Source organism: Caretta caretta, chromosome 19, assembly GCF_965140235.1.
Source record: "Caretta caretta isolate rCarCar2 chromosome 19, rCarCar1.hap1, whole genome shotgun sequence".
Taxonomy (NCBI): Eukaryota; Metazoa; Chordata; order Testudines; family Cheloniidae; genus Caretta; species Caretta caretta.
This window is the reverse complement of record NC_134224.1, coordinates 10264062-10277386: the sequence shown is the minus strand read 5'-3', so window position 1 is coordinate 10277386 and position 13325 is coordinate 10264062. Positions and strand designations below refer to the sequence as shown.

The 13325-nt window shown below is 43.9% G+C and overlaps 1 protein-coding gene across 1 annotated transcript in view; it reads right to left on the bottom strand.

Moving 5' to 3' along the window:
• ARID1A (AT-rich interaction domain 1A) overlaps positions 1-13325 on the bottom strand; it is a 78292-nt gene that overhangs the window by 18394 nt on the left and 46573 nt on the right. The window contains exons 5-10 of the mRNA XM_048825782.2: positions 8282-8522; positions 7726-7815; positions 6848-7015; positions 5879-6194; positions 3971-4116; positions 3773-3882 (exon numbers count right to left, since the gene is read on the bottom strand). Coding sequence (XP_048681739.2) covers positions 3773-3882; positions 3971-4116; positions 5879-6194; positions 6848-7015; positions 7726-7815; positions 8282-8522 — 1071 coding nt within the window. The remainder of the gene's footprint in view (positions 1-3772; positions 3883-3970; positions 4117-5878; positions 6195-6847; positions 7016-7725; positions 7816-8281; positions 8523-13325) is intronic.

Sequence of the window (13325 nt, the reverse complement as noted above, 5' to 3'; positions counted from 1 at the left end):
TGCCTAGCAAACGGATGTCAAAAGAAACAGAATTGGACGGAAAAAGAAAAGGAGTACTTGTGGCACCTTAGAGACTAACCAATTTATTTGAGCATGAGCTTTCGTGAGCTACAGCTCACTTCATCAGATGTATACCGTGGAAACTGCAGCAGACTTTATATACACACAGAGAATATGAAACAATACCTCCTCCCACCCCACTGTCCTGCTGGTAATAGCTTATCTAAAGTGATCAACAGGTGGGCCATTTCCAGCACAAATCCAGGTTTTTTTTAGGGGTGCTAGTCTAATCCAGGTAGAGCCTGAGACATCCCACCCTGGACCATCTGAGGTGGCATATATGGAAATGTGCCTCTCTGCGATGGGCATGCCGATGTGAGGAAAATTATGATAGGGCAATAAGTTAAGATGGAACTCAAAACACCACTTCAGAGCAATGTGGGATGAGTCTGCAGCACCACTTTGATCCACCTTATACCATGTTTTACAGGGATAGGCTTTAGAGCGCTTGGTGGTAGAAGTCACTGTCACCAGTTAAATGACCTTCCATGAAAGAAATTTAAGCTCCCATGATTCATAAGCGGTGTTCATCAGCTTTGACAACACCACAGTAAAGTCCCACAACACAAGGGGCTTTTTAATTGTTTTTTTCCCTCAAGTATCAATCCTTATGGGAGTCTGACAAGGAGCTGCAAAGACACTGGTTTACCTTTGATTAAGGCGGGATAGGCTAGACACACCTGGGTGGAGTCAGACAGAAACACGACAAAGGTAGCCAAGCATTTTTTGCACAAGGCAAGTAAGAGGACTTGCATCATCCCATTTCCATCATCCCATCAAATCTTTTGCCCATGGAATTGTAGGGCTTTCTGGCATAAGGCTAATCAGAGATGCCAGGAGAACACAAGCCACCTGCAAGAGACACCATGACTATGCATTGCTATCTTGTCAAGTGTTCAGTGACTAATGAGCAGTTAGCTGTCTGTTTGGAGGTGGGCAGTAGCAGTCCTACCTAAACAATGATTGCAGGACCAAAGCAACTATTCCATCTGGAAGCCTCTGCCAAAGAGCAGTGCCTTGTAAATGCATGGACCAAGCTCCATGTAGCTGTCTTAAAGATTTCAGAAATTCAGACAGTCTTCAAACAGGCAGCAGAGGCTGCGTGAGCTCTAATGTGGCTAGGTGGACCTAACCTGGTTAACTCTTTTTTAACATGTCTTTATACACTTGGAGACTCTCTCAGATAAACTCTGGGGGGATACTGCCTAACCCTCTCTGCAAGGGCCAAAAAAAAAAAAACCAGTCCAGGGGCATTCCTGAATGATTTTGTCCTGTCAATGTAGGAAGACCATTCTTTACTATAACTTCAAGCATGCAAAATTTAGCTTCCTTTGACAATGAGTGAGGTTTGGGGAAGAACACTTGGAAATAAATCAGTTGGTTCACATGAAATTCTGAAAGAACTTGGGTTGAGGTTTGAGAGTGATCCTGTACTTATGAAACACTGTATACAAGGGTCCCTGCCATGAGGCCTGAATCTCCTCTGCCTGTCGAGTTGATGTAACGGCCACTAAAAAAGGCAGTCTTCCTAGATAAGTGGTGAAGAGAACAAATTGCTGAGGACTCAAAGTGGGATTCATCAGTTGTGCTAATAACAGAGATCCCCAACCTGGGGACGGACAAACAAATAAGGCCCTCGAGGAACCTTACTGCTGCAGTATGGAAAAAAACAATATGGCCCGGGATAGGAAGGTGAGGAGTCAAGAGTCCAAAAATAGGAAACCAACCTCGTTTCCTCTTAAGGATGGCAAAATACTTGGAATAAAAAAACCCTGCTCCTGAATTCTGAGGGCACCTCTTGCATTGATCCAAGTGGTAGAAGGAAGTCCACTTCTTGTTTTAATAGTATCACATGAGAAGGAGCCCTGAAAAAGGATGGGGAAAGGGGGTAGGGCCAGAAAGCGACTGGACAGAATACCCCTTGTTAATTTCTAGGATCCACTGAACCAAGCTGATCGGAGTCCAGGCTTCCGCAAAGAAGGAAGTTGCCAAAGGTAGGGATGGGTAGAGATCCTCTGGAGATTCTGCCAGGCTCTTGACCTGCCGACTGGTGGACAACAGACTGCCGCAGCAGAGGAAAAGGCAGAGGATCATCGCTGGAACCTCTGCTTCTTTATTAGCAGCTCAGATGTCCTTTGAAGGCTGGTAATAGGAGGGGCTAGAAGAATGCCGCCTGAAAGAAATCTGTGGTTTCACTGCTTCCTTCTTGTGGGTGGAACGCAGAGGCCCAGGGAGGGTAGTGTCACCCTGGAGTCCTTTAAGGAATGGAATCGGTCTTTGAACTAAAGCACTTGTTGCCCTTAAAGGGAGGATCCTCAGTTGCTGTTTGGACTGCTCCAGGCTGGAGTCAGGATGATCGTCTCATGCCCACCAATGTAGTCTGCTGGACATATCCAGTGCAGCCTATAAGGATGTGCAGACATGCTCTTTAGCTCCTCTGTGTGTTCCTGGAGGTAGCATGTCCACAAACAGACAGCTGGTTCCAACTGAAATAACGGTATTAGACAGAAGCATTTGGAGCATGTGGAGGCTGGTAGATGAAAATTTTGCATCTGAACAGGTCCAGTCTCTCCGGGTCCTTCTCCCTGGGTGAGAATTTGGAAGGCCCCTATTGCTTCAATCTCTCTTAGACCGCAGCTACTACAAGCAAACCTGGTACTGGATGGGAACAAAGGTATTCAAAATCCCTTGGAAGTGACTGAGTGTGGATGTAACCAGAATGGATGCTGGCGTGTGCCACAGGTTTTTCGCAGGTTCCAACAGTTCCTCCTTTATAGGCATGGAGAGCCTACCAGGCCTGGATGGGTGCAAGATGTCCAGCAGTCTGGGAACCTGCACCATTTCCAGAGGTATATCTAAAGTCTCTGCCATGCGCTTGTGGCAGCCCTAGAATGCCTTGAAGTCATCAGCTGAAGATGATGCTGAGAAGAGAATGAAGAGAGTGCAGCGGGAACAAGTTGTTCTGCCCTTTGTAGATGTCATTTCTCAACACTTTCCTCCTCCTCCTGCCTTTCCAGAATCTGGGGCTAGCTGATGTGGCTGTGTTGATTTATATAGTCTCTTTGGGGAGGGGGATCTACACTGCAAAACTCTAACCCTATTAGCAAGAAAACAGACTTTCTCCCATTTCTTAAATAACTGCTCTACAGAGCCAAGGTGAGAGAGAGTGGCATTTGTACAACAGATGATTTTGAGGGAGAGGGTAATATTCTTGGGGCAGACACCATGTCATCTATGTGTTTGTACAATGCCCATGCAATGGGACCCCGATTCCAACTAGTGTCTTTAAGCACTGCTATAGCAGTAATGCCCAATAATAAGGGAGAGTATGTTGCACACAAAATCAGAGCCTGTTCCAAAGCATTCTAACCAAAATGTCAGATGTAGTTGTTTAAATTATGATCTAAAGTACTGCATGCAGAAAGAACATTCACCCCACTAGCCGTATTTGACCCAGTGGTGCAACATTTCAGAAGCAGCACGTAACAGATTACAAGGATAAGTTTACTGATGGAGGGTGGGGGAGAAAGGTGAACTAGCAAGCTTTCAGGGATCATTTAAATTGAAATACAGTCTGAAAATACTCGGCAGTAAATAGAGTTACATTATTAAATGGAGGTTTTGAACACACGAGCAATTAAACCAGTGCATGAAGGCCATATTCTCACATTTCCTATCACCTAGGAAGGTAACAGGAATACACATGCTTTACCTTTGACTTGGATTCTGTTTTTGGCGTCCCATCTGCCTTATTGTTCATTTTAGTTGCAGGCGTTAGTTTGACATCCCCAAGGCCCATCATCTCAGGACTTGCTGCCATCCCTAGAAGATTAAACAGAATCTTCAAACACTGCATTTCAATTCAGTATCATGAAATCCAATGCCCTCCTTTGGGTTAGCATTGGCTTACCTGCCGAGTTGTTGGCCATATTCCCACTCATAGGATATGGAGCACCCTGGGGGTTTATCATGCCAGCCATACTGTTAATTCCTTGTCCATAAGGAGCTCCAGTTCCCATCATCCCCCCTTGGTTCATGTTGGGATAGCCAGGAGGCCTGAAAAAAGGAGAAGGAGAGAGCAGAAGTACATTTTCAATATCAAGCATTAAGATTTGTATTCTGCTAGAGTGGGCTTTGCTAACAGACACTTTCCTGCAGTTGAAACATGAAATGGAAGTGACTGGTTCCATGAGAATACTTTTCCACCAAAACTGACCTAGAATAAAGTCTACAAGAGCACTTACGTGACTTTGAAGCCAGAATGCTTGTCTACACTGCGCCACAACATGGACACTACAGGGGTGTGAACTTCAGAGTACGCTGAAGTGCTGCACTCTAACTGCTCCGTGTGGACATTGCTGCGGTGAACGAGTAGTCCTCTTTCAAATGGGACTATGTTAACGCAAACTAAATTCCTTTTAATTGGCACCAGGAGCGTCCACACAGGGCAGTTCAGGTACATCTATACAGTAATAAAAGATACATAGCAAGGCTGCAGCTGGCCTGGGCTGGTGGGGCTAAAAATCACTGTCTATATGTTTGGGCTCAGGCTGGAGCCCGAGCTCTAGGATCCTCTCCCCTCGCAGAGTTCCAGAGCTCAGGCTCCAATTCGAGCCTGAACATATATAACAATTTTTCAGCCCCAGAGCCCGAGTACCGTGAGCCCAAGTCAGCTGACCTGGGTCAGCCACGGAGTATTTTATCCCTGTGCCCTCAGAGCACAACACATCCCCAGAGCCCGCACTGCGGCAGTGTAGACAGTCTTAGTCTCACTGAAAGTCAATGGGACTTCAGCTCCAAAATACCTCAACCAATTTTGCAAACGGAACTTCAATGCTTTTGAAAGTTTTGCCCCCAGTCTTGCTCTGTTGCAGGTGTTAAGTTACCTGCCAAAGGAGATGGAACTCTCAGATCTGGAATGTCACCGTAAACGTTGCTGCTCCTGCTGTCCAAGCAGGACGTACATTGCTCCAGTCTACTGTAGCCACTGCTCTCTCTCCTTTTTGCTATATCAGATATACCCAAAAGCACCACACCCTAATACCAACTCAAACTCACATTCCAATAGAAGGGGCATCTCTAGCTTTACATCTGTGGTTGGGACTATTAATCCAACAGCCTTACAATCAGGTGATAGGCCTTGTCAAACAGAAATGGGAGACTGGAATGCTTGTTCAGATCTCATTGATACGCAAGACAAACCAGAAAACTTCTACTCTGCAGAGGCGACTCAACTTGTGCGTGAATTCATTGCTCTAATGACTACCCTGGTTGACTTCTGTATGCAACCTCCACCTGATTTTACAGCCATCCTACTCTTTCCTGCAGACTCCAATAATGAATTCCAGATATCTCCCCTCAGGTCTGCTGCTCATCAAGACCCACAACAGGAAAAGGTGAACTGCACCAGACACAACTTAAGTCTAAACTCCTCGACTCAAAAAAACAGACAAATACAGTTGGAATAATGGCCTGCTAGATTTATTGGCTCTTCCAGGCACACTGTATCTTGTTCTCACCTGTGCAACAGCTCCAGAAACCAAAACTGCACGGATCTCAAAGAACAACGGATTTTCTTTGTACACACAAAGAAGCCACAGAACATTGCTAATTGCACAGTGATTCAAATACGTCTCCCCTCCTAACTTCTCCAGACTGATTAAAGACCTGCTCTTCTGCAGGCATTTTAAGGAAACCTGTATTCAGGGTTTCCCAACTTTGATTTGTTTCAAAACACATGCTAGTCTGACATCATAGGACGTGCTATATGAAAGGGTTGAAAGCAAGAACAGCAACACAGGGCAGCCTCATTTCTTACCTGTTCTGGATGGAGTTGGCAGCAGCATGCATGGCGGCAGCAGCTGCTTCTTGTGCTTTCCGGTTCATGCCACCCGGTGGTGGGCACATCCCTGTCCCCACCTGGGGAGGCATATTTGCCATGTTGGGTCCATAGGGCCTGTTCCCTATGGCTGCATGGCTCATCCTTCCTGGAGGAAGCCCAGTATAGGGTTGCACACCAGTCTGACCATGAATCTGGCTCCCTGCTCCCATTGGGTTTATACTTCCCCCCATTCCTGGGCTGGGGTAGTTGGCATTAGGCATAGCATTATAGTTTGGCTGCCTGGGATAACCTCCTGCAGAGAGAACGGTGGGGGGAGTGGGAGAAAAAGCACATTCAACTACTTGATTTGTGACTCATTAGAACTCTTCAAATCTGCAGCTGTTTTAAAATCACTAATAAAAACATGGGGACATGGGTGAATTTTAGCACCTCAACTCAGTCAATTTACCTGGTTATAATCCACATAAAATAGGTCTAAACACACAATCAAGTAACATCATCAATTCAAAGGCAGTAGGAACCTCCCCTGAGCACATCACAGAACACAATGAGCCAAACGGCCCAGGACGAGATGGCGAGGTCACAGGTAAAGTGCCATAAGATGTACAGCTCCTGTCAAGCTCTGCCCCGCTGAAGTTAACTGAATTAGCAGCAGTTTGGGGGCACAATCATCTGAAGATTTTTCAAACCAGGAGAGGAATTCTGTAGCAGAAGTACTTTAATCCTTAAAGCCCTCTGTCTTACCCTTGCTCCCGAGTGACACACACAAAGCACACTCCCTTTCATGAGCTGCACATTTTAAACAGTCCAAATAAATGCAATTTGACGAAGGCAAAAAAAAAAAAAAAAAGACTACAGGGAATATGGGCCCTTTTTCCTGCCCACATGTTTACTTAGTGGAGCTCTATCAGTTTCCCATTCTATCCGATTGGTTCACGGCCTTACCTTGAGGACCATACTGACCCCCCTGCGGCCCATAGCTTCCCAGTGAATTCTGCTGATAAGGTCCCATCCCAGCATGCATCTGTCCTCCAGAAGACTGACGTGGAGATAAGGCGGAGCCAGGCTGAGGGGAGCTGTACTGGGGCATCTGAGGATTCCTCTGCATGTAACCTGATCAATGAGACATTCAAATGAGATAGTTATTCATTCCAATTGTTGGAATTACTGCACACACAAACATTGTAATGACACAACCCAGACAAAGTTGTTGTTTGTTTGTTAAGCAACAGCCATTAAAATAAAAAAAAAGTCAACCGTATGTGCCAAAAGATTCCACACCTATTGCCTACTCTAACTCGGGGAAAACTGTAGCATGTCATGGCACCTGTAATGAGCTAGCCAATGTTGCATTTTTAGTGGGGACCATTGTACTACATATGCCTGCAGCCATAAAGAGAGAGGCTCCTACTCATGTATCCATCTTCCAGTGAATCTGTTCCCTTTTATGGAGCACAGAGCCACAACTGTTGTGAACATCCCACATTTTGAAGTTTAAGGTTTTCGTTCTTGAAAATGCAGCAGTCAGAGAAATTTGTTTTAAAAACCTGCAGGAAACATCTTAAATCGAAGCAAAATCTCTAGGACAAGCAACGGGCAACCTTACTGCAATGTGCTCTGAACGCTAATTGAGTTGAAAGAGCTGGTCCAGCTTTACAAACAGTATCTTAGCCCACAATCTCCACCTCATATGGAAGGGGCTGGTTTCAAAGCTTGCACAAGTCCAGGAGATCTTTATTATGTATATATCCTGCTTTACATTTAGAAGTCTACTGTTAAAACTTAGAACTCTTAACACCACACACACATGCTCATTCTCCTACCTCGATCTTGGACTATGCTTGACTGATTCATGGAAGGATGCATGATACTGTCCGAATGGCCACTAGGTGGTCGGGGTGGCATCTGATTGCCTGCACCATGGATAGAAAAGCATTAGCCACAAGAAGCACATACACAAGAAAATGCAGAATACCTAGAAATGGCTGATAGAGACTTAGGCTCATAGCATTAAACAATAGAGCAGCAACAAAATCCAAGGGGAGGTGGCGGGAGGGGGAGTTAAGCCAACCGAAGGAAGTGTGGGAGGAGAAGACACAGGTAAATTAGTCTTTTCCATATAAAACAATTAACATTACGTTACAAGTTTGCAAGCCAACAGACCACAGCTACTCTGCGAGATACCTTAGTTCATACATTTAAAAATCTCCTCCAAGTTGTAGCCTTATTCTTAAGGCAATTAAATGATCCTGAGACCCACAGCGTCAGAAAGTGGGGCTGCTCTTGGTAAACCTCTCTTTAAAACTGCCAAATTTTAATTCACTGAGCTGCACAGCGCAGTCACACCAGCAGATCCAGAGATACACAGAATACCTTTACCTGGTACGGCAGCAGGTGAGAGTGGACCAGAACGCGACTGGGCAACACTAGCAGGAGAGCCAACGGGGGAAGGGGAGGGCCCTCTGATTCCTGGGAGGTGAGGCGAGGTATGCGGAGAGAAAGGAGACTGAGCTGGGTTACTCTGCTCTCCTTGACTGCTTGAAATCCCTGACGTGCTTACTCCAGGACTCAGGGCTCCTTCTGTACCCATGGGTAGATCATCTATGGAACCAGACAGATCCTGTAGTGCACAGAAAAGCGGATCAGACAAAAAAAAAAAGGTTACGAGGCAGAGCAATTGTTCTCCCGCACATCACCAGGAAAGAGAAGCGTCTGTTACAGAATTCACTGAATTCTGCTCCTAGGCAAACTACAAACAAATAGAAAAATCAATCAAGCCAGCTCATGTTATTGTCAATGATGAAGGCTGTAGCTCACACCTAGTTAACTGATAAATGCATCTTACTCTGTCCTCCCCCCCCACACATCCAGAAGTTCCCCAGCTGTGGTCTGTGGAGTGCTGACTGGTGGTCCAGAAAGCTAGTTGGTCACATGGGTGCCAATTCTCAAACGTGTCTCAGCTGCTAGGTTGCATTAAAAGAGGATAAAAGTAAGTTCCTACATAAGCAAGTGATGTAGTTGCCACAGGCATGTATATGATTGCAAACAGGAGAAGAGGTTGTCTATGTGATGACTAGGTGAAGGGAAGTGGTCCATGACAGAAGAGTGGCTCACCCTTTGAAAGAGTTTGAGAACTCCTGCCTAACCCCAGTCCACTCTGAGGCCTCAGGTAGACTGGGCAGCTTCTTTCTTGAGAAAAAAGAAAAACTAAAATACAGATTTAAAAGAAAACCATGAAACATTTCCCACTTCCCTTTCTTCACCAAAATCAGAAATTAGCCATTTCTTTCTGCAGCATTAAGTTTCAGGCATTATTGAAGGCAAGAACAGAGAAGGCTCTCCCCTACTGCACACGTCCACCTTGAACCAGGAGACAGCAGTCTTCTCTGAACTAAAAAGAAAAGGAGTACTTGTGGCACCTTAGAGACTAACCAATATATTTGAGCATGAGCTTTCGTGAGCTACAGCTCACTTCATGATGAAGTGAGCTGTAGCTCACGAAAGCTCATGCTCAAATATATTGGTTAGTCTCTAAGGTGCCACAAGTACTCCTTTTCTTTTTGCGAATACAGACTAACACGGCTGTTCCTCTGAAACTTCTCTGAACTAGTTTCAATGCCCTAAATTGGCACAAGAGTTGCTGGAAAATTGCAGCCGGTGAACAATCGGTAAATTGTCTGGATACTGCATGTGCAGGTGGGTAGGGGAACCTCAACTCATGGCTATTATTCAAGTACCTTGGTACTTACAATAACCCACGTGCGAAGACAGTCCCTGCCATTAAGAGATTAAGCTCTATGATTAAAAAAAAAACAACCAACCACCACCACACACGACCTAACATACTGGGAAAAGTTGGAGGAGATAATATATGGCGATGTGCTCCCCATCTCTCTCTCTCACACACACACACACTAATGGTGGACAGGTGGGTGGGGAATGAGTAACTCCCTCTTTGCGGAAACCCAAGGAATAGTGTAATAAGGGTTCTGACCCTACCAGAAATCTTATTTTCCTTATTTCTAAAATACAAACCTTAGGTTTAAAATTAAAGGATTCAGATTTTTTATTCTTTACATAAGAACCGTTGCTTCCTGAATTTGTTCATATAAAGTGAAGCACCGTAACAGTTTAATGAACAAAAATTGTACAGGTTTTTCCTCGATCTGGTTCTTATTTCTTATCCTGCATGAAACTAATTTTAAGTAGGGTTTTGGGTTTTTTTGGAATGATAGTTTAAATATTTTTTATAGGAAATGCAGAAGTAGAGAGTCTTAGGATGTACTTGGATGAGGAGAGAAAGGCTTGGAAAACCAGTTTTAGGAGGACATTTCAAACAGAAGAGGAAGCATGAAGAAAGGCACAGAAGTGGGAAAAGGAAATGAACAGTGCTTTGCAGCTGGCATCACTGAAAGAGCAGAAGATGATGCTGATGATTTAGGAATGGGCCACATTTTAGCCTACATTTCACATTTACTTTGAAACAAGGACAGACATCAAGTTAGCTTTGCTCTGTACCTACCTCTGGCCTAAACTCGTGCACATTATCCTTTGCATCTGTTAGGAGGAGCCATGTGACCATAATATCCTAATCTGATTTACAACGATTGTGCTAAAAGCATTTTCGCATCTTTTCATAGACATCTTTATTTTGAAGACAGCTAGTTTTATAGTATTTGTGTAATAGCAGGTGTACAGCATGGACAATCTGCCTTTCCGTGATTAGGGACAACAGAATACCAAGGTAATTGGTCTTGTGGTTAAAGCACTGGACTGGCAGTTGTAAGGTCTGGATTCAACCCCCTGTTCTACTACAGACATCCTGTGAAATCTTGGGGCAGATCACGGTGTCTCTCTCTCTCAGTTCCCCTCATTTGTGAGGTGTGGATACAATTACATCCACACTTCACAGGGGGTGTTGTAAAGATACATTCTACAGTAATGGACGGTGGGGAGTCACGTAAATAGGGGCAGGGACAAAGGGGAGCTCACAGGAGCTAGGAGGAATGGGCACGGCAGCCCTAGACCAAAGGAGACAAGAAGTTGGAAAGCAATTTGGGAAACTAAAAAAAATGGCAACTCTGATGCCTGTCCAAAATTGTCAGCGATGGATGTGGAGGAGTCAATCAGGTAACCAAGTGGGGGACATATGAATAAGGCCAAACCACGTTTTAAAAACATAATTCAGAAAAGTCAGGACACAATTGCTAAACATGGCTTAGACAGTTTAGTCCCATCCTCACTGGCTGGGCTAATACCACTCTCCACAGTTCAGATAACTTTGCAGTACTTCAGGTCTGAGGCCCTGCCTGCATTGGGGTGGGTAAGGGTTATCAGAGGCAAACAAGAGGCCTTGTCACTCTAAAGCACCTGCTTGTCAGCATGTTCCCATCCTCAGGCTGAATACACAGCACTTCACTGAACATTCAGGGAAAGGGAGACCTGAATGCACAAGACAAGAGTGAAGCGATTCCTGTCTATGCTAGAAAATGGTTAGGGTACGTCACGGTTGGAGACTGGGTAGGCAAAGAAATCACTGTCTAAAATGGGTGTGTATAAGTGGGAGGGGCATATGAACAGAGTCCCATTCTCTTGCAGCACTGCCCTCTCTTGCACCACTGCAATTTCCACTGATTTTAATGGCAGAATTTGGACCCATTTTTCAAAACACCCCACACCTCCAGCAAGTGTTAACTGGCACATTTAAGATGGAAATGCCAATCCAATCCTTTGCTGGCATGACCTCAGGCCCACTATTCTCAACTTTTTATTACCACTTCCATTTGTATTAAGACGATGTCTTGCAAGGCAGTCTCAGTAGTAGGTCTGCTTTTCTTTTTATTTCAATCAAAGATATGATAGTTCAGAAAAATCCTAAAAACAAAGTTTACAAGATCCGATGACTTTCCCGTCTCTCTGCTGATCAGTCTCAGTATGGTTGATGGCAAAGCTCCCAGTCTAAACAAAATACAACTCGTCTCTCCAAGAAGGCCTGAAGACAGTACCTTACATACAGCCATTATTGGTTCTTAGTCACTCACATTCAGGAGTATTAACCTCAAATCCAAGAAAAATCTTCTCATCTTACTTTGGGGCTTCAGGACAAATTTCTCGTTATGTAGGAATTACATTTCTTCTTCAATCTATGAGTTCAGACAAGTCGCTCACATTATCCTAACCCATTTGTGTTTGGGATCACATTAGAGACATGTATCACAACCCCATGTCATTAAGTGGGAATGTTACAACTGCAGCTTCAGTATTAACCCCAAATTTAGTATGCCCAAACAGCCAGTTAGGTCTTAATCTGTTAATACTTTGGACTTGTCTAGCACCTTCCATCAAAGAACTGAAAAGCATTTTATAAATATTGCTTCACAACACTCCCATAACAAAAAGGAGTTAATTTCAGTTTTATAGAACAGGCATAAAGGTGATATGCAAAAGGAAAAAAGACTGCGGGGAAAAAAAGCCACACACATACCATGTATAATGGTCTGAAAGGTTTCTTTAACCAAAAGATGTCTGCCTTTTTGTAATCTTAGAAAAAATATCTAATCTTGACTTCTCTGGCTTTGATAGATGTTTCCTTAACTGGAGAGACTATGTTAAATCTGTAACCAAATCTTTTCTCCCAAATGCTTGTGAGGTGTTTTGATTAAATAGGTAAATTTAAGAAACAAATTAAGTGTCTAAAAATCCCTTTTCTACTGCATGGCTTGGGTTTTACTTCCTTAGTGTTGTAATGTTACAATCTTACTAGTTTCTCCACAGTTGTCAGAGTCTTCCAGGAAAGACAAGAAGATAAGATCTGAATTCTTAACGTGAAACGTAAGTGGAAGTTCGATAAAGAATCACAATTAAAATACAACCACAAACACAAAAGGGGCAAGCTCTCTTCCTCCCACTTTACAACTTCCATTTAAGTGACTTAACATTATACTGGAAAATTGTGGAACAGCCAGGAAAAGAATGCAACCTTATTTATAGATACTTTGAGGAGAAAACCCAATACACCACATAACATATTATCTGATTTTGTTCCTTTATTTCAAGCCAAAAAAAAAAAAAAAGTAAGACACCGTTAAGGAGACTACAGAAGTGTATCAATTAGTTCTGCTAAAAGACTGTATTTGAATGTAGTTATAACAAGCTGCATGCTTGAAAGCAAGGAAATCCAGAGTTAAGTACGTGAACATCCTTAACTCTGATCTAACACCACTACAATGGGGTGAATCCACATGATGAAGGCTTGCATTTCTCTTAAGTACTTTAAAATACTTTTAGGCTGAAATTGTCCAAGTTGTTGGGGGGGGGTCTGGATGCTCGATTCCCATTACAATTAAAGGGGAATTGAGAGTCCAGATCACCACAGGCAATGGAAAAACCCCACTCGTAAACTATGTCAGCGTTGTTTTAGAGA